This window comes from Coregonus lavaretus, assembly GCF_964263955.1.
Source record: "Coregonus lavaretus genome assembly, chromosome: 1".
Classification (NCBI taxonomy): Eukaryota; Metazoa; Chordata; class Actinopteri; order Salmoniformes; family Salmonidae; genus Coregonus; species Coregonus lavaretus.
Genome location: NC_139988.1, coordinates 74,687,449 through 74,712,065, shown reverse-complemented (window position 1 = coordinate 74,712,065; position 24,617 = coordinate 74,687,449). Strand labels below are relative to the sequence as shown.

At 41.2% G+C, this 24,617-nt stretch overlaps 1 protein-coding gene across 1 annotated transcript in view; it reads left to right on the top strand.

Moving 5' to 3' along the window:
* Nucleotides 1–744: 744 nt before the first annotated feature.
* The window catches only part of adgra1a (adhesion G protein-coupled receptor A1a), a gene marked incomplete at both ends in the record, with an annotated part of 43,167 nt that continues 19,294 nt past the window's right edge, over nucleotides 745–24,617 (top strand). Inside the window, one exon of the mRNA XM_084167626.1 lies at nucleotides 745–794. Coding sequence (XP_084023752.1) covers nucleotides 745–794 — 50 coding nt within the window. The remainder of the gene's footprint in view (nucleotides 795–24,617) is intronic.

The window sequence follows — 24,617 nt, the reverse complement described above, 5'->3', positions numbered from 1 at the left end:
TAATACTTTAATATCCCCCAAATAAAAAAGTTTCACCATCATTGTAAAGCCCTAATTATTTTGTTTGCTTTGGAAATGTGATTTCTGAAAATGTTTACTTATTTAGCTCAGGTTTAAAGGTCAACCCTATAACGTGAACTGAATTATTATTTTAATATGGTAAAACAATTAATAAAATAAAAATATCTAATCATATTATAAAAGTAGATGAGCTAGTTCTACAATTTTTGGCCATTTTATGGTGTTTTGTGGTAGAAAACTGATCGCGTCGAGCATAACACATCAACCCTGTTACCGATAGATAGGTTAGACATTTTTTAACAAGTTCACATTTTTTACAAGCTTCCATTCCCCCTGTCACAAGGGGAGTTATGGCTGATTTAAGATGAAATCGTCAACCCTGTTACGGTCAACCCTGTCAGTTTAATGGTCACTTTTTTTGTAATTTTTCTTAATTTAACCTCTTGAGATGGGAAAACTGTTTGTTATGATGTTTAACCTGTGCTCTTTATGACAGAATGTTAAAATTAGTTGAAATCAATAGTTATTTTTTACAACGTTACACTACCCAAAAGGCACTCTATTCGTGGAATGACACGTCTCACTGTCTAGTGAGATACATACAATGAAAAACATGTCCCTACATGGTCTGTGCTTGTGTTTCAGGATTTGAAGAGGGTGCTGTCTTTCCCACCATACCCAGGAGATTACCTGCACCCGGTCGTGTATGCATGCACAGCGGTCATGCTGCTCTGTGTGCTGGTGTCAATCATGACTTACATAATGCATTACAGGTAAAGACTCACAATTTCTTATAATAATATATGCCATTTAGCAGACGTTTTTATCCAAAGTGGCTTTCAGTATTGCACATATACATTTTCATAACAGTGGCCTCAGTAGACATTGAACCAATGACTCTAGCTTTGCAAGCACCATGCTCTACTAACTGAGCCACACAAATGCAGGGGTTCATGGGTAGATCTGGAAGGATTGATATATAGGTGTATACAATATGGTGGAAATTCCACCTAGCCTACACTCTCAGATTTTTTTAAATAGTTAGTACCAAAAAAGGGTTATTAATTTTGCCCCTGTAGGGGAACCCTTTTCTTGGGCTGTGAAGAACATTTTTATAATGGTTCTTTGTTAAACCATCTGCGGACGGTTCTACCAGGAACCAGAGGGTTCTTCATTACACTGTAAAAAATGTCTCTACCGGCTACAGTGAAAATACATAATAAGCTACTGTATTTTAGAACTGAATTAAGGTGTCATTTCTGTAAGCGATTACAAATTATTGCTGTATTCAGATTATTTGTGAGTCAACCTCTCATGGGAGCCAGCAAAATTTGAAGTTGTGTTTTTTACATTGGATAAAAGTAGAGACTCAGAGCTACAAAATTGTATATCATACGCTACAGTTGAGGAACAATGGGAAAGTAATTTTGCTTTGAAAGTTGATTAAATTGTAAACTCACTTTTGAGAACTGGAAGTGGACAAAAGAGGTGCTCAGAACATTAATATAACCATAAAGCACGGTTGGCACAAATACAACATATTTTAGACCATGCCCCCATATATGCTAATGAGCCCCACCAGTACAGTGCCCCACCTACATTTCAAAGAACATAGATGATTGTTCCTTATATTCAATATATTGGGTAGAAAAATTTATCATTCTACTAGATTATTCACACATGTACCTTAATATGTACCGAACAGCACCATCATATGTGTACCTCTGAAGGTACCTTATGTGTACCTTTGACCGTTTTGTACCCCAACACTGTACGCTAACCATACCCTTATTGTTCAGTGTGTACACTGAGTGTACAAAACATTAGGAACACCTGCTATTTGAATGACATAGACTGACCAGGTGAATCCAGGTGAAAGCTATGTTCCCTTATTGATGTCACTTGTTAAATCCACTTCAATCAGTGTAGATGAAGGAGAAGAAACAGGTTAAAGAAGGATTTTTAAGCATTGAGACATGGGTTGTGTATGTGTGCCATTCAGAGGGTTAATGGGCAAGACAAAATATTTAAGTGCCTTTAAACAGGGTATAGTAGTAGGTTTGAGTGTGTCAAGAACTGCAATTCTGCTGGGTTTTTCACACTCAACAGTTTCCTGTGTGTATCAAGAATAGTCCACCACCCAAAAGACATCCAGCCAACTTGACACAACTGTGAGAAGCATTGGCGTCAACATGGGCCAGCATCCTTGTGGAACACTTTCGACACCTTGTAAAGTCTATGCCCCAATGAATTGAGGCTGTTCTGAGGGCAAAAGGGGGTGCAACTCAATATTAGGAAGGTGTTCCTAATGTTTTGATCACTCAGTTTATGTACTGTATATGTTTTTTGAAATAAATATGTAAATATGTATCCGATGAACTGAACAGACTGGGCTGACATGCTTATAGCCTTTGCTAGGATTATCTTAATATGAGCATGAATCTATAATATTGTGCTGTTATTATTTTATATTATTATTATTATTATTATTATTATTAAAAGTTTCTGACCGTTTTGCATGTTATGGCTAATTCTCTCTTAAGAAGCACCCTCATAGACATGCAAAATACCTTTTGGCCTTTGAATGTTTGAATGAAGGGTGACAGTATTAAATTAGGTTATCATGGGACTGCCCATATTTCCCTCTGGCCTATGCCAATTGGCTGACAAAGGTTTGCTTAGGACGCAAAAGCACGTCATGGGTCAGGGAGGTGGACTGATGGTCTTAACCATTTACTGCAGTGAGCTAAATCAGGGTCACACAGAGTGACTCTTGATAGTCTTAAACAAATCTACTTTGAAACAAAAGTATACACCTTAAAAAAAGAAGACACATGTACCATGTCAGATATAGAGTTTAAATGTATTAATTTTGAGTTTCCATCCCAATACTACACTTTATATACATAGCAGAAGACTGAAATATAACAAAACCGTTTGGCATTAAAACACAAAATATTATTTGTTTTTTATTTATGATGATTCATTATGAAATTCTGAAAAATATTAGTAACATTCCACTCATGAGGCCAAAGAGGGCACTTTTGGTAATTGACTGCAGGAAAGGGCTACAGACAACACACCTCCTAGATATGCGGGGAGGTTTTAGTGGGTGGAATATTAGAGGACAATTGGAGGTTTACACAGTTGCAGCTACAGTATGCCTAACAGTGCACATATTATGGTACAGCTAAATGGACACTCAATCATTAGCATGCTTTTTGATGGAGCTTTTTGATGAAGTTTACAAACATTGGTTATGGTAAGTATAACTGAAACGTGGGTATCATTATGGTAAGTGGGGAAATAAGTATAACCAGTTACAATTGTAATGGCTCAGCAGATACATTTTTACCTGGCTAATAGAGAAAGAATTGTCGCAGAAATTCTATAGGAAGAGACACTGCAGATTCTTTCAAACAAAAATGTATTATAAGATTTGCAAAAATGAAGCAATCAACCATCACTGAGAATAGTTAAGAGTTGAAAGCTTCACGAACAGAATTGTCTCTCTCCTCTTATAGAAAGTACATCCTTTTATATGTTCTTTGTGACAGTTAGCAGATGTGCAGAAACAGGCCCTGGGAACAGAGTTGTAAAAAGTAATTTAGCTCGTCTGTGTTGATCAAGATAGCTGATATTGCCACCATTCTCTGTTCCTCCCTGCACTTCCCACATAGCTAAATTCCTGCCAATCGTAAACACAGGAGGTCACATACTGCGGTCGCACTCAAACAGCTCATAAATCTGTACGCTCAGATTTCACACAAGACAAGCCTGTATCAGCAAAAATACTAACATATAACAATAGACAATTATCTAAGTAAAAACAGCATAATATGTAATGATTATTACATTTCCACCCCAGAATATAATATTTCTTGTTTACAGGAAAATCACTCTACAACTATAGATTGGGTTGTGTGGAAAAAGGACTGGGAGGGAGAAATATATTTCTGTTTGGGGACACTTAGAAATGTCCTTGTTTTCATGGGAAAGCACATTTTTTGTCCATCAAAATAACATCAAATTGATCAGAAATACAGTGTAGACATTGTTAATGTTGTAAATGGCTATTGTAGCTGGAAACGGCTGATTTCTAATGGAATATCTACATAGGCGTACAGAGGCCCATTATCAGCAACCATCAGTCCTGTGTTCCAATGGCACGTTGTGTTTGCTAATCCAAGTTTATCATTTTAAAAGGCTAATTGATCATTAGAAAACCCTTTTGCAATTATGTTAGCACAGCTGAAAACTGTTGTGCTGATTAAAGAAGCAATAAAACTGGCCTTCTTCAGACTAGTTGAGTATCTGGAGCATCATCAATTGTGGGTTCGATTACAGGCTCAAAATGGCCAGAAACAAATAACCTTCTTCTGAAACACGTCAGTCTATTCTTGTTCTGAGAAATGAAGGCTATTATATGCGAGAAATTGCCAAAAACGGAAGATCTCGTACAACGCTGTGTACTACTCCCTTCACAGAACAGCGCAAACTGGCTCTAACCAGAATAGAAAGAGGAGTGGGAGGCCCCGGTACACAACTGAGCAAGAGGACAAATACATTAGAGTGTCTAGTTTGAGAAACAGACGCCTTACAGGTCCTCAACTGGCAGCTTCATTAAATAGTACCCGCAAAACACCAGTCTCAACGTCAACAGTGAAGAGGCGACTCCGGGATGCTGACCTTCTAGGCAGAGTTGCAAAGAAAAAGCCATATCTCAGATTGGCCAATAAAAATAAAAGATTAAGACGGGCAATCTTAATAGAAGGTCAGCATCCCGGATGTGCCTACTTATATAATGAATATGAGTTTGGAATTATTAAATATTAAAGCATTAAACCTCTCACTAAAAGCTTCACTAAAACATCAACTAAACCCAAACTGCTCCATTAGATAACTAAGAAAGGCTCATCCTTTGTTAAAAAATTGCTTTTTTGCCTTTATACAGATTACAACTTCTCATTTTCGATTAATCGAAAATGAAACTTTGTTCAAAGTATCACCCTTTCTTAATAAACAAGCATACAAAGCTGATTACAATTTAAATGTTATCCTCCAGAAAAGACAGAACAAATATTACAACAAATATTGTGGTTAAACTGAAATATACTGACAGATAGAAAAAATACTTAATGGAAACAAAGTTTAAAAAATAATATATTTATTAATGATATTATGAATAAGAATGGTTAAGTTATGTCACGCATGTAGCTATCGAAAATATATGGGAATGTTTGCTAAATCCAGAGTTACAACCAACTGATTGCAGCATTACCACAAAAATTGTGGAGGCAAATGGAAGAAGGAGAAGGTAGGGAAGTTGTTTGTCTGATATATATTAAAGAAAAAAAATGGCTGAAAAAGATTGGCATAAATAGAAAAATATAGCACAATAATTTTTTAAGCTGCACAATAAAGGTTGCAAAATAGCTAGAAAGAGATTTTCGATATACCGATTCAATGGCAAATGGTGTTTGAACTGATACAAAAAACAACACTTGATTCAACACCTCAAGTTTTTCCAATTAAATTATCATAACAAATTCTTGCCACTGACAGAATGTTATAAAACAGTTGAAGTCGAAAGTTTACATACACCTTAGCCAAATACATTTAAACTCAGTTTTTCACAATTCCTGACATTTAATCCTCGTAAAAATGCCCTGTCTTAGGTCAGTTAGGATCACCACTTTATTTTAAGAATGTGAAATGTCAGAATAATAGTAGAGAGAATGATTTATTTCAGCTTTTATTTCTTTCATCACATTCCCAGTGGGTCAGAAGTTTACATACGCTCAATTAGTATTTGATAGCATTGCCTTTAAATTGTTTAACTTGGGTCAAACGTTTCGGGTAGCCTTCCACAAGCTTCCCACAATAAGTTGGGTGAATTTTGGCCCATTCCTCCTGACAGAGCTGGTGTAACTGAGTCAGGTTTGTAGGCCTCCTTGCTCGCACATGCTTTTTCAGTTCTGCCCACACATTTTCTATAGGATTGAGGTCAGGGCTTTGTGATGGCCACTCCAATACCTTGACTTTGTTGTCCTTAAGCTATTTTGCCACAACTTTGGAAGTATGCTTGGGGTTATTGTCCATTTGGAAGACTCACTTGCGACCAAGCTTTAACTTCCTGACTGATGTCTTGAGATGTTGCTTCAATATATCCACATAATTTTCCTTCCTCATGATGCCATCTATTTTGTGAAGTGCACCAGTCCCTCCTGCAGCAAAGCACCCCCACAGCATGATGCTGCCACCCCCGTGCTTCACGGTTGGGATGGTGTTCTTCGGTTTGCAAGCAACCCCCTTTTTCCTCCAAACATAACGATGGTCATTATGGCCAAACAGTTCTACTTTTGTTTCATCAGACCAGAGGACATTTCTCCAAGAAGTACGATCTTTGTCCCCATGTGCAGTTGCAAACCGTAGTCTGGCTTTTTTATGGTGGTTTTGGAGCAGTGGCTTCTTCCTTGCTGAGCGGCCTTTCAGGTTATGTCGATATAGGACTCGTTTTACTGTGGATATGCAGTGAGGGAAAAAAGTATTTGATCCCCTGCTGATTTTGTATGTTTTCCCACTGACAAAGACATGATCAGTCTATAATATTAATGGCTAGCTAACTCACTACCTGGACCAATAAAGCTAGCTAGCGGGTAGCTACTGGTAACTACAGTGGAGGAAAAAAGTATTTAGTCAGCCACCAATTGTGCAAGTTCTCCCACTTAAAAAGATGAGAGAGGCCTGTAATTTTCATCATAGGTACACGTCAACTATGACAGACAAATTGAGAGAAAAAAATCCAGAAAATCACATTGTAGGATTTTTAATGAATTTTTTTGCAAATGATGGTGGAAAATAAAGTATTTGGTCACCTACAAACAAGCAAGATTTCTGGCTCTCACAGACCTGTAACTTCTTCTTTAAGAGGCTCCTCTGTCCTCCACTCGTTACCTGTATTAATGGCACCTGTTTGAACTTGTTATCAGTATAAAAGACACCTGTCCACAACCTCAAACAGTCACACTCCAAACTCCACTATGGCCAAGACCAAAGAGCTGTTAAAGGACACCAGAAACAAAATTGTAGACCTGCACCAGGCTGGGAAGACTGAATCTGCAATGTGTAAGCAGCTTGGTTTGAAGAAATCAACTGTGGGAGCAATTATTAGGAAATGGAAGACATACAAGACCACTGATAATCTCCCTCGATCTGGGGCTCCACGCAAGATCTCACCCCGTGGGGTCAAAATGATCACAAGAACGGTGAGCAAAAATCCCAGAACCACACGGGGGGACCTAGTGAATGACCTGCAGAGAGCTGGGACCAAAGTAACAAAGCCTACCATCAGTAACACACTACGCCGCCAGGGACTCAAATCCTGCAGTGCCAGGATTTGTACATGTCCAGGCCTGTCTGAAGTTTGCTAGAGTGCATTTGGATGATCCAAAAGAGGATTGGGAGAATGTCGTATGGTCAGATGAAACCAAAATAGAACTTTTTGGTAAAAACTCAACTCGTCGTGTTTGGAGGACAAAGAATGCTGAGTTGCATCCAAAGAACACCATACCTACTGTGAAGCATGGGGGTGGAAACATCATGCTTTGGGGCTGTTTTTCTGCAAAGGGACCAGGACGACTGATCCGTGTAAAGGAAAGAATGAATGGGGCCATGTATCGTGAGATTTTGCGTGAAAACCTCCTTCCATCAGCAAGGGCATTGAAGATGAAACGTGGCTGGGTCTTTCAGCATGACAATGATCCCAAACACACCGCCCGGGCAACGAAGGAGTGGCTTCGTAAGAAGCATTTCAAGGTCCTGGAGTGGCCTAGCCAGTCTCCAGATCTCAACCCCATAGAAAATCTTTGGAGGGAGTTGAAAGTCCGTGTTGCCCAGCGACAGCCCCAAAACATCACTGCTCTAGAGGAGATCTGCATGGAGGAATGGGCCAAAATACCAGCAACAGTGTGTGAAAACCTTGTGAAGACTTACAGAAAACGTTTGACCTGTGTCATTGCCAACAAAGGGTATATAACAAAGTATTGAGACACTTTTGTTTTTGACCAAATACTTATTTTCCACCATAATTTGCAAATAAATTCATAAAAAATCCTACAATGTGATTATCTGGAAAATAAATTCTCATTTTGTCTGTCATAGTTGTTGTGTACCTATGATGAAAATTACAGGCCTCTCTCATCTTTTTAAGTGGGAGAACTTGCACAATTGGTGGCTGACTAAATACTTTTTTCACCCACTGTATTAGCAACTGTGGATAGTTGTTTGCAATGTTATTTCAAGTTTAAGAGTACCTGTAATTATGCCAGCTAGCTACCTACCGTTCAGCTGTTTTTCTAACCTCATTATCTGAAGCTTTAACGTTAGGTAGTTAGTAGCTACTGTACTCGAAATGTAGCTACCTGGATAGCTAACTAAACAATAGCTGGAACGACCTAGCTTTAATATTTGTAGCCGCTTTCTCTCCGTTGGGACAGACGCGAACAGGCTGAATCGATTCAGTGGCTAGCTTTGCACTTAACTGGCTAACAGTAGCTACTAAGGGTATGCAATAACCTACATTTATTTTGTTTTGTTTTTACATACTGGTAACCATAGTCGTTCAAGGGAATTCGGGACATCGGTGACTAGCTAATGTTAGCTTGGCTCTCTGTGTGTTCGTGCCATGGGAGGAGGGGTTAGTTCGTTGGCAGAGAGCAATGGCTAGCTAGTATGCTAACTATTCTAGCTAATTAACTGGCTGAATAAGTTGACGACATACTCACTCAAACTGTCAAAGCTAACCCAAAACTTTACACAACGTTAGACACGGACACGAATTATCTGCTTGGCGTGTTAACACATTGGTGGTTTGTTGTAACCGAGTATTGGTGCTAAACCGTGTTATTGGAGGCTGGCATGCTAGTTGGCTTTGGCGTCATAGGATTCGGTGTACCAAGTTAGCTAGCTGAATAAACTAAGTTAGAGTCCATTCCTAGAAACATTGAATTGCTGTAGTTTACAACAATTATAATTTCTAAAGTGGAAGTTGGGAGAGTTATATTTGAGTGTTTCAGTGAAACGTAAGTGAGGAGGCCCCACTCTCTCGCTTTCCCAGATGTTTAGTACATTTCATTCCGATCTCCTTTGCATTATTGTAGCCTTTCTCTGTAGCCTGTCAACTATGTGTCAGTCTATCCCTGTTCTCTCCTCTCTACACAGGCCATACACACGCTTCACACCACGTGGCTGTTGCCACTCTAATCTGGTGGTCCCTGCGCGCACGACCCACGTGGAGTTCCAGGTCTCTGGCAGCCTCTGGAACTGCCGTTCTGCGGCCAACAAGGCAGAGTTCATCTCAGCCTATGCTACCCTCCAGTCCCTCGACTTCTTGGCGCTGACGGAAACATGGATTACCACAGAAAACAGCTACTCCTACTGCTCTTTCCTCGTCTAACCATGTGTTCTCGCATACCCCGAGAGCATCTGGTCAGCGCGGCGGTGGCACAGGAATCCTCATCTCTCCCAAGTGGACATTCTCTCTTTTTCCCCTCACTAGCCTTAACATCCTTGTCATTTATCGCCTTGATATGTTCCTTTCCTGAGGATGGCTCACCCCTCACAGGTCTGGGTGACTTTAACCTCCCTACGTCTGCCTTTGACTCATTTCTCTCTGCCTCCTTCTTTCCACTCCTTTCCTCTTTTGACCTCACCCCCCCTACTCACAAGGCAGGCAATACGCTTGACCTCATCTTTACTAGATGCTGTTCTTCTCGGCTCGGTCCTCTCCTCTTGCGCCGTGGCTTGATGACTCATTGCGAGCTCACAGAAGAGGGCTCCGGGCAGCCAAGCGGAAATGGAGGAAAACTAGACTCCCTGCGGACCTGTCATCTTTTCACTCCCTCCTCTCTACATTCTCTTCCTCTGTTTCCGCTGCGAAAGCCACTTTCTACCACTCTAAATTTCAAGCCTCTGCCTCTAACCCTAGGAAGCTCTTTGCCTTCTCCTCCCTGCTGAATCCTCCTCCTCCTCCCCCTCCCTCCTCCCTCTCTGTGGATGAGTTCGTCAACCATTTTGAAAAGAAGGTTGACGACATCCGATCCTCATTTCTAAAAAAATAATAATAATTAAGTCAAATGACACCGCTGGTCCTGCTCACACTGCCCTACCCTATGCTTTGACTTCTTTCTCCCCTCTCTCTCCAGATGAAATCTTGCGAATTGTGATGGCCGGCCGCCCAACAACCTGCCCGCTTGACCCTATACCCTCCTCTCTTCTCCAGACCATTTCCGGAGACCTTCTCCCTTACCTCACCTCGCTCATCAACTCATCCTTGACCGCTGGCCATGTCCCTTCAGTCTTCAAGAGAGCGAGAGTTGCACCCCTCCTCAAAAAACCTACACTCGATCCCTCCGATGTCAACAACTACAGACCAGTATCCCTTCTTTCTTTTCTCTCCAAAACTCTTGAGCGTGCCGTCTCTAGCCAACTCTCCTGCCATCTCTCTCAGAATGACCTTCTTGATCCAAACCAGTCAGGTTTCAAGACTGGTCATTCAACTGAGACTGCTCTTCTGTGTCACGGAGGCTCTCCGCACTGCTAAAGCTAACTCTCTCTCCTCTGCTCTTATCCTTCTAGACCTATCCGCTGCCTTTGATACTGTGAACCATCAGATCCTCCTCTCCACCCTCTCCGAGTTGGGCATCTCCGGCGCTGCTCACTCTTGGATTGCGTCCTACCTGACAGGTCGCTCCTACCAGGTGGCGTGGCGAGAATCTGTCTCCGCACCACGTGCTCTCACCACTGGTGTCCCCCAGGGCTCAGTTCTAGGCCCTCTCCTATTCTCTCTATACACCAAGTCACTCGGCTCTGTCATATCCTCACATGGCCTCTCCTATCATTGCTACGCAGACGACACACAATTCATTTTCTCCTTTCCCCCTTCTGATAACCAGGTGGCAAATCACATCTCTGCATGTCTGGCAGACATATCAGTGTGGATGTCGGATCACCACCTCAAGCTGAACCTCGGCAAGACGGAGCTGCTCTTCCTCTCGGGGAAGGACTGTCCGCTCCTGATCTCGCCATCAAGGTTGACAACTCCATTGTGCAAAGAACCTTGGCATGACGCTGGACAACACGCTGTCGTTCTCCGCTAACATCAAAGTGGTGACCCGATCCTGCAGGTTCATGCTCTACAACATTCAAAGAGTACAACCCTACTTCACACAGAAATCGGCACAGGTCCTAATCCAGGCACTTGTCATCTCCCGTCTGGATTACTGCAACTCGCTGTTGGCTGGGCTCCCTGCCTGTGTCATTAAACCCCTACAACTTATCCAGAACGCTGCAGCACGTCTGGTGTTCGACCTTCCCAAGTTCTCTCATGTCACCCCGCTCCTCCGCACACTCCACTGGCTTCCAACCTTCAGCTCCCTCCACAGATTTTCTATGGGATTAAGGTCTGGAGACTGGCTAGGCCACTCCAGGACCTTAATGTGCTTCTTTTTGAGCGACTCCTTTGTTGCCTTGGCCGTGTGTTTGGGTCATTGTCATGCTGGAATACCCATCCACGACCCATTTTCAATGCCCTGGCTGAGGGAAGGAGGTTCTCACCCAAGATTTGACGGTACATGGCCCCGTCCATCGTCCCTTTGATGCGGTGAAGTTGTCCTGTCCCCTTAGCAGAAAACACCCCCAAAGCATAATGTTTCCACCTCCATGTTTGACTGTGGGGATGGTGTTCTTGGGGTCATAGGCAGCATTCCTCCTCCTCCAAACATGGCGAGTTGAGTTGATGGCAAAGAGCTCGATTTTGGTCTCATCTGACCACAACACTTTCACCCAGTTCTCCTCTGAATCATTCAGATGTTCATTGGCAAACTTCAGACGGCCCTGTATATGTGCTGTCTTGAGCAGGGGGACCTTGCGGGTGCTGCAGGATTTCAGTCATTCACGGCATAGTGTGTTACCAATTGTTTTCTTGGTGACTATGGTCCCAGCTGCCTTGAGATCATTGACAAGATCCTCCCGTGTAGTTCTGGGCTGATTCCGCACCGTTCTCATGATCATTGCAACTCCACGAGGTGAGATCTTGCATGAAGCCCCAGGCCGCGGGAGATTGACAGTTCTTTTGTGTTTCTTCCATTTGCGAATAATCGCACCAACTGTTGTCACCTTCTCACCAAGCTGCTTGGCGATGGTCTTGTAGTCCATTCCAGGCTTGTGTAGGTCTACAATATTGTCCCTGATCTCCTTGGAGAGCTCTTTGGTCTTGGCCATGGTGGAGAGTTTGGAATCTGACTGATTGATTGCTTCTGTGGACAGGTGTCTTTTATACAGGTAACAAGCTGAGATTTGGAGCACTCCCTTTAAGAGTGTGCTCCTAATCTCAGCTCGTTACCTGTATAAAAGACACCTGGGAGCCAGTAATCTTTCTGATTGAGAGGGGGTCAAATACTTATTTCCCTCATTAAAATGCAAATCAATTTATAACATTTTTGACATGCGTTTTCTGGATTTTTTTGTTGTTATTCTATCTCTCACTGTTCAAATAAACCTACCATTAAAATTATAGACTGATAATGTCTTTGTCAGTGGGCAAACGTACAAAATCAGCAGGGGATCAAATACTTTTTTCCCTCACTGTAGATACTTTTGAACCTGTTTCCTCCAGCATCTTCACAAGGTCCTTTGCTGTTGTTCTGGGATTTATTTGCACTTTTCGCACCAAAGTACGTTCATTTCTAGGAGACAAAATGCGTCTCCTTCCTGAGCGTTATGACGGCTGCGTGGTCCCATGGTGTTTATACTTGCGTATTATTGTTTGTACAGATGAACGTGGTACCTTCAGGCGTTTGGAAATTGCTCCCAAGGATTAACCAGACTTGTGGAGGTCTACAATTTGTTTTCTGAGGTCTTGGATGATTTACTTTGATTTTCCCATGATGTCAAGCAAAGAGGCACTGAGTTTGAAGGTAGGCCTTGAAATACATCCACAGGTACACCGTCAATTGACTCAAATCATGTAAATTAGCCTATCAGAAGCTTCTAAAGCCATGACATCATTTTCTGGAATTTTCCAAGCTGTTTAAAGGCACAGTCAACTTTGTGTATGTAAACTTCTGACCCACTGGAATTGTGATACAGTGAATTATAAGTGAAATAATCTGTCTGTAAACAATTGTTGGAAAAATTACTTGTGTCATGCACAAAGTAGATGTCCTAACCGACTTGCCAAAACTATAGTTTGTTAACAAGAAATGTGTGGAGTGGTTGAAAAACAAGTTTTAATGACTCCAACCTAAGTGTATGTAAACCTCCGACTTCAAATGTATATATGGGGCAAACAACAATCTCAGCTCTGCAGATTTATTCTGGTATTGCCCCTATGTAGCTTGTTTCTGGTCACAGGTTCAGGAATGGCTAAAAAATCATAACATTAATTTAAAAGTAACCCTACAAATAGCAGTGTTGGGTCATTTGAAAGCCATAGTTAATCAATCAACAATAAGGTTCAAAATTCATATAAAACATCACAGCACAGTTTAAAAATATATGGCACATGGAAATCAAACAAGGTTTGTCTACGGTGATAGGTGGGATAGGCTGAGAGTAGCTGAGGGGTGGGATTAAAGAGCAAATGATCGGTAATGGTGAAAACACTACATATAATGTATACCGGAGATGTCTGAATACTTTAAACAGCATGATCATTACACAGGTGCACCTTGTGCTGGGGACAATAAACGGCCACTCTAAAATGTGTAGTTTTGTCACACAACACAATGTCACAGATGTCTCAAGTTTTGAGGGAGCCTGCAATTGGTATGCTGACTACAGGAATGTCCACCAGAGCTGTTGCCAGAGAATTGAATGTACATTTATCTACCATAAGCTGCCTCCAACGTCATTTTAGAGAATTTGGCAGAACGTCCAACCGGCCTCACAACCGCAGACCACGTGTATGGCGTCGTGTGGGCGAGCAGTCTGCTGATGTCAGCGTTGTGAACAGAGTTCCCCATGGTGGTGGTGGGGTTATGGTATGCGCAGGCATAATGCATCTGTATATCCAGTCATGTGAAATCCATAGATTAGGGCTTAATGAATATATTTCCATTGACTGATTTCCTCATATGAACTGTATTTCAGTCAAATCTATGAAATTGTTGCATGTTTCATAACTTTTTTTGTTCAGTTTATATAGTTTGGACAATCCTACTCATTCAAGTGTTTTTCTTTATTTTTACTATTTTCTACATTGTAGGATAATAGTGAAGACATCAAAACATAAAAACTATGAAATAACACATATGGAACACAAAAAAGTGTTAAACAAATCAAAATATATTTGAGATTTGAGATTCTTCAAATAGCCACCCTTTGCCTTGATGACAGCTTTGCACACTCTTGGTATTCTCTCAACCAGCTTCACCTGGAATGCTTTTCCAACAGTCTTGAAGGAGTTCCCACACATGTTGAGCACTTGTTGGCTGCTTTTCCTTCACTCTGCCGTCCGACTCATCCCAAACCATCTCAATTGGGTTGAGGTCGGGTGATTGTGGAGGCCAGGTCATCTGATGCAGCACTCCATCACTCTCCCTCTTGGTCAAATAGCCCTTACACAACCTGGAGGTGTGTTTTGGGTCATTGTCCTGTTGAAAAAGAAATGATAGTCCCACTAAGCGCAAACCAAATTGGATGGCGTATTGCTGCAGAATGCTGTGGTAGCCATGCTGGTTTAGTGTGCCTTGAATTCTAAATAAATCACAGTGTCAACAGCAAAGCACACCCACACCATCACACCTCCTCCTCCATAGTGGAGATAATGGTGCCGGAGGAGATGGCTGCCATTTTACGGGCTCCTAACCAGTTGTGCTATCGTCTGTGTGTTTTTTTGCGTTATTTGTAACTTATTTTGTACATAATGTTTCTGTCACTGTCTCTTATGACCGAAAAGAGCTTCTAGATATCAGGACAGCGATTACTCACCTCTTCCTGAACGAAGATTTATTCTTTAACGAGTCGGACACGAAGGATTCTCTTAAGACACCCGACAAGGCCCAAATCCCCATCATTCACATGAGAAAGAGACGGAGATATCGGGGATGTAAGTCGGGGTGTCTTTTAGGGATCCGACGGCGAGTGGGTAATCTGCCTCTACCATCAGTCCTATTAGCCAACGTACAATCATTGGATAACAAAATAGACAAACTACGATCACGGATCACGTATCTTATGTTTCACGGAGTCGTGGCTGAACGACGACATGGATAACATACAGCGCCTTGCAAAAGTATTCATCCACCTTGGCGCCTTTCTTATTTTGTTGCATTACAACCTGTAATTTAAATTGATTTTTATTTGGATTTCATGTAATGGACATGCACAAAATTGTCCAAGTTGGTGAAGGGGAATGAAAAAATGACTTGTTTAAAAAAATTCTAAAAAATAAATAACGGAAAAGTGGTACGTGCCTATGTATTCACCCCTTTTGCTATGAAGCCCCTAAATAAGATATGGTGCAACCAATTACCTTCAGAAGTCACATAATTAGTTAAATAAAGTCCACCTGTGTGCAATCTAAGTGACATGATCTGTCACATGATCTCGGTATATATACACCTGTTCTGAAAGGCCCCAGAGTCTGCAACACCACTAAGCAAGGGGCACCACCAAGCAAGCGGCACGATGAAAATCAAGGAGCTCTCCAAACAGGTCAGGGACAAAGTTGTGGAGAAGTACAGATCAGGGTTGGGTTATAAAAAAATATCAGAAACTTTGAACATCCCATGGAGCACCATTAAATCCATTATTAAAAATTGGAAAGAATATGGCACCACAACAAACCTGCCAAAAGAGTGCTGCCCACCACAACTCACGGACCAGGCAAGGAGGACATTAATCAGAGAGGCAACAAAGACACCAATGATAACCCTGAAGGTGCTGCAAAGCTCCACAGCGGAGATTGGAGTATCTGTCCATAGGACCACTTTAAGCTGTCAAGGCCTCCTGTAGCTCAGTTGGTAGAACATGGCGCTTGCAATGCCAGGATTGTGGGTTCGATTCCCACGGGGGGCAAGTATGAAAAATGTATGCACTCACTAACTGTAAGTCGTTCTGGATAAGAGTGTCTGCTAAATGACTAAAATGTAAAATGTACACTCCACAGAGCTGGGCTTTATGGAAGAGTGGCGAGAAAAAAGCCATTGCTTAAAGAAAAAAATAAGCAAACACGTTTGGTGTTCGCCAAAAGGCATGTGGGAGACTCCCCAAACATATGGAAGAAGGTACTCTGGTCAGATGCGACTAAAATTGAGGTTTTTGGCCATCAAGGAAAACGCTATGCCTGGCGCAAACCCATCACCCCAATAACACCATCCCCACAGTGATTCATGGTGGTGGCAGCATCATGCTGTGGGGATGGTTTTCATCGGCAGGGACTGGGAAACTGGTCAGAATTGAAGGAATGATGGATGGCGCTAATTACAGGGATATTCTTGAGGGAAACCTGTTTCAGTCTTCCAGAGATTTGAGACTGGGACGGAGGTTCACCTTCCACAGGACAAAATCCCTAAGCATACTGCTAAATAAACACTTGAGTGGTTTAAAACATTTAAATGTCTTGGAATGGCCTAGTCAAAGCCCAGACCTCAATCCAATTGAGAATCTGTGGTATGACTTAAAGATTGCTGTACACCAGCGGAACCCATCCAACTTGAAAGAGCTGGAGCAGTTTTGCCTTGAAGAATGGGCAAACATCCCAGTGGCTAGATGTGCCAAGCTTATAGAGACATACCCCAAGAGACTTGCAGCTGTAATTGCTGCAAAAGGTGGCTCTAGAAAGTTTTGACTTTGGGGGGGGTGAATAGTTCTGCATGCTCAAGTTCTCTTTTTTTGTCTTCTTTTATGTTTGTTTCACAAAAAAAAATATTTTGCATCTTTAAAGTGGTAGGCATGTTGTGTAATTCAAATGATACAAACCCCCAAACAATCTATTTTAATTCCAGGTTGTAAGGCAACAAAATAGGAAAAATGCCAAGGGGGGTGAATACTTTTGCAAGCCACTGTACGCTGCATCCGCAAGATAGAACAGCTGCCTCCGGTAAGATAAGGGGTGGCGGTTTGTGTATATTTGTAAACAACAGCTGGTGTATGAAATCTAATATTAAGGAAGTCTCAAGGTTTTGCTCGCCTGAGGTAGAGTATCTCATGATAAGCTGTATACCACACTATTTACCAAAAGAGTTTTCATCTATATTTTTTGTAGCTGTCTATTTACCACCACAAACCAATGCTGGCACTAAGACCGCACTCAATGAGCTGTATAAGGCCATATGCAAACAGGAAAACTCTCATCCAGAGGTGGCGCTCCTAGTGTCTCCCAAGTGACGCAGTGGTGTAAGGCACTGCATTGCAGTGCTAGCTGTGCCACTAGAGATCCTGGTTCGAATCCAGACTCTGTCGTAGCCGGCCGCTGTTTTGCTAGCACAGACTGGAATATGTTCCGGGATTCTTCCAATGGCATTGAGGAGTACACCACATCAGTCACCGGCTTCATCAATAAATGCATTGATTAAGTCGTCCCCACAGTGACCGTACATACATACCCCAACCAGAAGCCATGGATGACAGGCAACATCCGCACTGAGCTAAAGGATAGAGCTGCCGCTTTCATGGAGAGGGACTCTAATCCGGATGCTTATAAGAACTCTCGCTATGCCCTCCGACGAACCATCAAACAGGAAAAGCATCAATACAGGACTAAGATTGAATTGTACTACACCGGCTCCGACGCTCGTCGGATGTGGCAGGGCCTGCAAACTATTACAGTCTACAAAGGGAATCACAGCCGCGAGCTGCCCAGGGACACGAGCCTACCAGACTAGCTAAATTACTTCTATGCTCGCTTTGAGGCAAGCAACATTGAAACATGCATGAGCGCATCAGCTGTTCCGGACGACTGTGTGATCACGCTCTCCATAGCCGATGTGAGTAAGACCTTTAAACAGTCAACATTCACAAGGCCGCAAGGCCAGACGGATTACCAGGACGTGTACTCCGAGCATGCGCTGACCAACTGGCAAGTGTCTTCACTGACATTTTCAACCTGAGTCTGTAATACCAACATGTTTCATGCAGACCACCATAGTCCCTGTACCCAAGAACAATAAGGTAACCTGCCAAAATGACTACAGACCCGTAGCACTCACGTCTGTAGCCATGAAGTGCTTTGAAAGGCTGGTCATGGCTGGTCATGGATCCTGGACTTCCTGACGGGCCTCCCCAGGTGGTAAGGGTAGGTAACAACACATCTGCCACGCTGATCCTCAACACGGGGGCCCCTCAGGGGTGCGTGCTCAGTCCCCTCCTGTTCTACCTGTTCACCCATGACTGCATGGCCAGGTACGACTCCAACACCATCATTAAGTTTGCGGTGTCAGAGGAAGGGCCTAAAAATTGTCAAAGACTCCAGACACCCTAGGCATAGACTTTTCTCTCTGCTACCGCACGACAAGCGGTACCGGCGCGCCAAGTCTAGGTCCATAAGGCTTCTTAATAGCTTCTACCCCAAGCCATAAGACTCCTGAACAGCTAATGAAATGGCTACCCAAAATATTTGCATATATATATATATATATATATACAGTGCATTCGGAAAGTATTCAGACCCCTGGACTTTTTCCACGTTTTGTTACGTTACAGCCTTTATTTTTTAATGGACTAAAGAGATTTTTACCCTCATCAATCTACACACAATACCCCATAATGACAAACCAAAAACAGGTTTTTAGACATTTTTGCTAATGTATTTAAAAACCCCTGAAATATCACATTTACATAAGTATTCAGACCCTTTACTCAGTACTTTGTTGAAGCACCTTTGGCAGCGATTACAGCCTTGAGTCACCTGTATTTGGGGAGTGACGTGGACATTTTAATTAATTAATTAGGAGAGACAAGGTCAATCACCAATCAGGATATTACTTTATTCAAAATGTATTAATAAGGGAGCAGGTCACACCACACACACAAGTGAATAGAGTGACCCACCACCGTGCTTCACCGTAGGGATGGTGCCAGGTTTCCTCCAGACGTGATGATTAGCATTCAGGCCAAAGAGTTCAATCTTGGTTTCATCAGACCAGAGAATTTTGTTTCTCATGGTCTGAGAGTGCTTTAGGTGCCTTTTGGCAAACTCCAAGCGGCTGTCATGTGACTTTTACTGAGGAGTGGCTTCAGTCTGGCCACTCTACCGTAAAGGCCTGATTGGTGGAGTGCTGCAGAGACGGTTGGGATTCTGGAAGGTTCTCCCATCTCCATAGAGGAACTCTGGAGCTCTGTCAGAGTGTCCATCGGGTTCTTAGTCACCTCCCTGACCAAGGCCCTTCTCCCCCGATTACTCAGTTTGGCCAGGCGGCCAGCTCTAGGAAGAGTCTTGGTGGTTCTAAACTTCTTACATTTAAGAATGATGGAAGCCACTGTGTTCTTGGGGACCTTTGCTGCAGACATTTTTTGGTAACCTTCCCCAGATCTGTGCCTCAACACAATCCTGTCTCGGAGCTCTAGGGACAATTAATTCGACCTCATGGCTTTGTTATTGCTCTAACGTGCACTGTCAACTGAGGGACCTTATATAGACAGGCGTGTGCCTTTCCAAATCATGTCCAGTCAATTGAATTTACCACAGGTGGACTCCAATCAAGTTGTTTATACGTCTCATGGCTGATCAATGGAAACAGGATGCACCTGAGCTCAATTTCGTGTCACAATTCAAATCAAATCAAATGATATTTGTCACATGCGCCGAATACAACAGGTGTAGACCTTACAGTGAAATGCTTACTTACAAGCCCTTAACCAACCATGCAGTTTTAAGAAAAATAAGTGTTAAGTAAAACATAGATAAGTAAAAAATAAGCAGCAGTAAAATAACAGTAGCGAGGCTATATTCAGGGGGTACCGGTACAGAGTCAATGTGCAGGGGCAGGTTAGTCGAGGTAATTGAGGTAATATGTACATGTAGGTAGAGTTAAAGTGAATGTGCATAGATAATAAACAGAGAGTAGCAGCAGTGTAAAAGAGGGGGTGGGGGGAACAATTAAAATAGTCCGGGTAGCCATTTGATTAGCTGTTCAGGAGTCTTATGGGTTGGGGGTAGAAGCTGGGCACGCGTAGACAAGATGGCGTATTGAATAGAAAGCGGTACAAAACACCTCAAGATAAAAACATAATATTCAAAAATTAGACTAAATATTAGCATTTCATATATTCGCAGTTAATATAATTCAATCTGGATAATAACACAAAACAGATCATAAGGCTAGAGAAATATATCGACAAATATTACAACAACACGCAACACCCAAACATGACTGAAGACAAGCGTGGAGAGCTGATCCCCAAAAGGAAACGCGACTCATCGACTGATACAGATGATATATGCTTTTCACCACTGGGTATGGTAAGTGTGGAAAGCGACCTGTTGAAGTCGATAAATGACAAATTGGGCATACTAGAATTGGTCAGTAAAGACGTAAAAGAGTTGAAAGCGAGTCTTCAAATGAGTGACGAAAAAGCTTTGGTAATGGAGAAAGAAACCAGATAATTAAAAGTGACAGTCTCTAAAATGGAAACGGACGTTAGGGAACTAAAAAAGGAGAACAACCTTCTGAGAGAAGCCTTACTAGACATCCAAACTAGATCGATGAGGGAAAATCTAGTACTTACGGGTATTCAGGAAAAGGAGAGAGAAATAACAGAGAATATTATGAAGGACTTCCTGCATACAGCGCTACAAATCCCACTCGAGGCTGTCGATAAAATCCAACTCGAACGTGTACACCGTTTCGGAAAAAGAGGACAGAAATATGAGTGCCCAATCGTTGCCAAATTTGCTTTTTTTAAGGATAAAGCTATGGTGAAAAGCCTAGGAAAAAGACTTGCTGGCACGAAAATAGGCATGAATGATCAGTTCCCGAGGGAGATTGTAGAAAGGCGCAAATTCTGTATCCAATCTTCAAGGAAAACAGATTAAATGGGAAACGTGTTGCACTCGTGGTGGATAAACTATATATTGACAACCAAATGTTCAGAGACACAAAGACTACTCCATGGCTATTCTAAAAGTTGTAATAGAGGAGTCGAATATTGGAGCACCTGATACTAGCAATGATAGGGATTGTAATATTAAATAACATTTATAGTAAGTATAGTATTTTATAAAAGGATAAAACGACATAACAAGCAGAATAACACATCTTTAAATACAAATAATTAGAACATGGCTTTTTTGGCGGGAGGTTGTTGTTTTGGCGGATGGTTGTGGTGGTTGGTCCTGTGTTCTCTCTGGCGTCCTTTCCCCCTTGCGGCAGATGCGGGTGCGTTTGCAAATGGGTGCGTTTGTAAATGGTTACAACAGGGGATCAGAGTGTTTGTGTCTCAGGTGAAGAGGGTGGATCTGATCTCCATCACCTCGGACTTGACATAGATTAAGTAGATTAATCAAATCTCAAATTGTTATCAATTTCTGCTCAATCGGCACGCTTTCTCAATCAGCTTTAACTGTATGTGCACTCGTAAATCAAGTTATTTCTCGAGTTGGGCTCTGGGATATAACAGCCGTTGAGTATCTGATTTTATGGTGGATTGTGGAGGAGGGGGGTTGAGTGTGTTGGAGTATGTGAGTGTGTGCGTGTGTGCTTGTCTGGCATCTGTTGTGGGGGGGTATGGGATGGACCACGGGAATTATTTGCTAGGATAATAATTGCTTGTCAATTAATTAAATGTAATACAATGGCAATCCGGGTTATATGTTAGAATCCTACGCGTGAACTGCCGACATTATTACGCATATTAATTGATAATGATGGAAAATAGGATATGCATAATTTTTTTTAAATAGTTAAATAGATATATATATATAGAGGTGAAAGCATTGGAAATGCTTTTGGCGGTTAATCTGCTTCTGTTTTGTGGGTGGCACTGTGTGCTGTTTTCGATGGATGGGTCCTGGCCTCTCGGGGCCTTAGGGATCCGGAGGGACGTGTGTGGGATGCTGATCACTGGGATGACGGCTCAACTTGGGATGGGGAGGGGCTTTAGCGGGGGAATTAGTGGAGAACAATTGAAGGGTTACTCCGTAGCAATGCAAATATCACGGTACAGCTATATGGACACTCAGTCATTACGGTATTTTTTTATTGGTAAATTTACAAACATATATAATGATAAATAGACTTGAAACTTGTATCTCATTATGGTGTATGGTGAAATAAGTATAGCCAGTTATAAGTGTAATGGCTTAGCTGATAATAACAAAAGAAGAACAATATTTACATGGCTCAAAGAGAAGGAATATAATATCTATTGTATACAAGAAACTCATTCAACAATTCGAGATGAAGTAGCGTGGAAAAAAGAATGGGGGGGAAATATACTTCTCCCATGGGCAAAGAAATTCAAAAGGGGTGATGATATTAATTAATAGTAATTTCGATTCGAATGTGCAAATTGTCAAAATAGATACGCAAGGTAGATGGATTATTTTAAATATGTTATTGGACCATAAACAGATATGGCTCATTAACCTTTACGGACCAAATAATGATGATCCACAATTCTTTGACAATATATATAATAAATTATCAAGCCTGCAAGCAATTCAAGACAATACTGTTATGGTGGGGGATTATAATACTGTTTTAAATAGCTCAATGGACCGTAAAGGAAATCACACCACAAACAATCACCCACATGCTCTTAAGGAAATTGTGAATGTCATGGATACATTAGAATTAGTAGAATTATATGGAGGCTTAAATATACTGATCTAGTGAGATATACATGGCGGAGACTGAATCAAGCTAGTCGTCTTGACTTCTTTCTTATCTCATTCTCGTTGGCACCAAAAGTAAAAAAAGCGTTGATAGGGGACAGAATGCGGTTGGACCATCATATAATAGGCATATACATTACTCTTACTGAATTTCCACGTGGGCGAGGATATTGGACATTTAATCAAAGCCTATTGGATGATAATTTATTTATAATTAGAACAAAGGAATTTATAACTGACTTTTTCCAACATAACATAGGTACAGCGAATCCCCTTATTGTATGGGACACCTTTAAATGTGCCTTTAGAGGCCATGCAATTCAGTACTCATCTCGAAAACAAAAGCAATTTAGGTCAAAAGAGTTTATACTAAGAAAGGAAATAGAAAGTCTAACAGAACAGATGGATGGCAATAAAAACTGTAACATAGAGGCTCAGAATAAATTAGAGGAAAAACTAAAAGAAATGGAGAAACTTATTCAAGAAAGATCAAGTGTAATATATTATTAAAATAAAGCAAACTGGATGGAATATGGGGAAAAATGCACAAAATAGCGCATATAATTAAAAAGGTATTGTCGGATATTATTCATTCTAATCAGACAGGTTTTTTACATTGAAGATACATTGGAGATAATATAAGGCAAGTATTGGAAACAATAGAACACTATGGAAAATATGGGAAACCAGGCCTGCTATTCATAGCAGACTTCGAAAAGGCATTTGATAAAGTTCGACTGGGGTTTATATATAAATGCCTGGAGCATTTCAATTTTGGAGAATCTCTTATAAAATGGGTCAAAATCATGTATAGTAACCCTAGGTGTAAAATAGTAAATAATGGCTATTTCTCAGAAAGTTTTAAACTGTCAAGAGGAGTGAAACAAGGTTGTCCACTATCGGCATATCTATTTATTGTGGCCATCGAGATGTTAGCTATTAAAATCAGATCCAATAATAATATCAGAGTATTAGAAATACAGGGCTTAAAAACAAAGGTGTCATTGTACGCTGATGATTCATGTTTTCTTTTAAATCCACAACTAGAATCCCTCCACAGCCTCATAGAGGATCTAGATACATGTTCTAACCTCTCTGGATTACAACCAAATTATGACAAACGTACTATATTACGTATTGGATCACTAAAAAATACAATTTTTACATTACCATGTAGTTTACCAATAAAATGTTCTGATGGTGGTGTGGATATACTCGGATTACATATCCCAAAGGAAATAAATGATCTCACTTCAATAAATTTTAATAGAAAGTTAGCAAAAATAGATAAGATCTTACTACCATGGAAAGGAAAATACCTGTCAATTTGTGGAAAAATCACCCTGATTAACTCTTTAGTATTATCCCAGTTTACCTATATGCTTATGGTCTTGCCTACGCCTAGCGAACAGTTTTTTAAATTATATGAGAAAAAAATATTCAATTTTATTTGGAACGGCAAGCCAGACAGAATTAAAAGGGCATATTTATATAATGAATATGAATTCGGAGGACAGAAATTATTAAATATTAAAGCATTAGACCTATCACTAAAAGCTTCAGTCATACAAAAGTTATACTTAAACCCGAACTGGTTCTCAAGCAAATTAGTAAGATTGTCCACCCAATGTTCAAGAAAGGCCTTTTTCCCTTTATTCAGATTACAACAACTAATTTGCAGTTATTTGAAAAGGAAATCATCTCCCAAATATCACTATTTCTAAAACAAGCCATAGAAAGTTGGTTGCAATTTCAATTT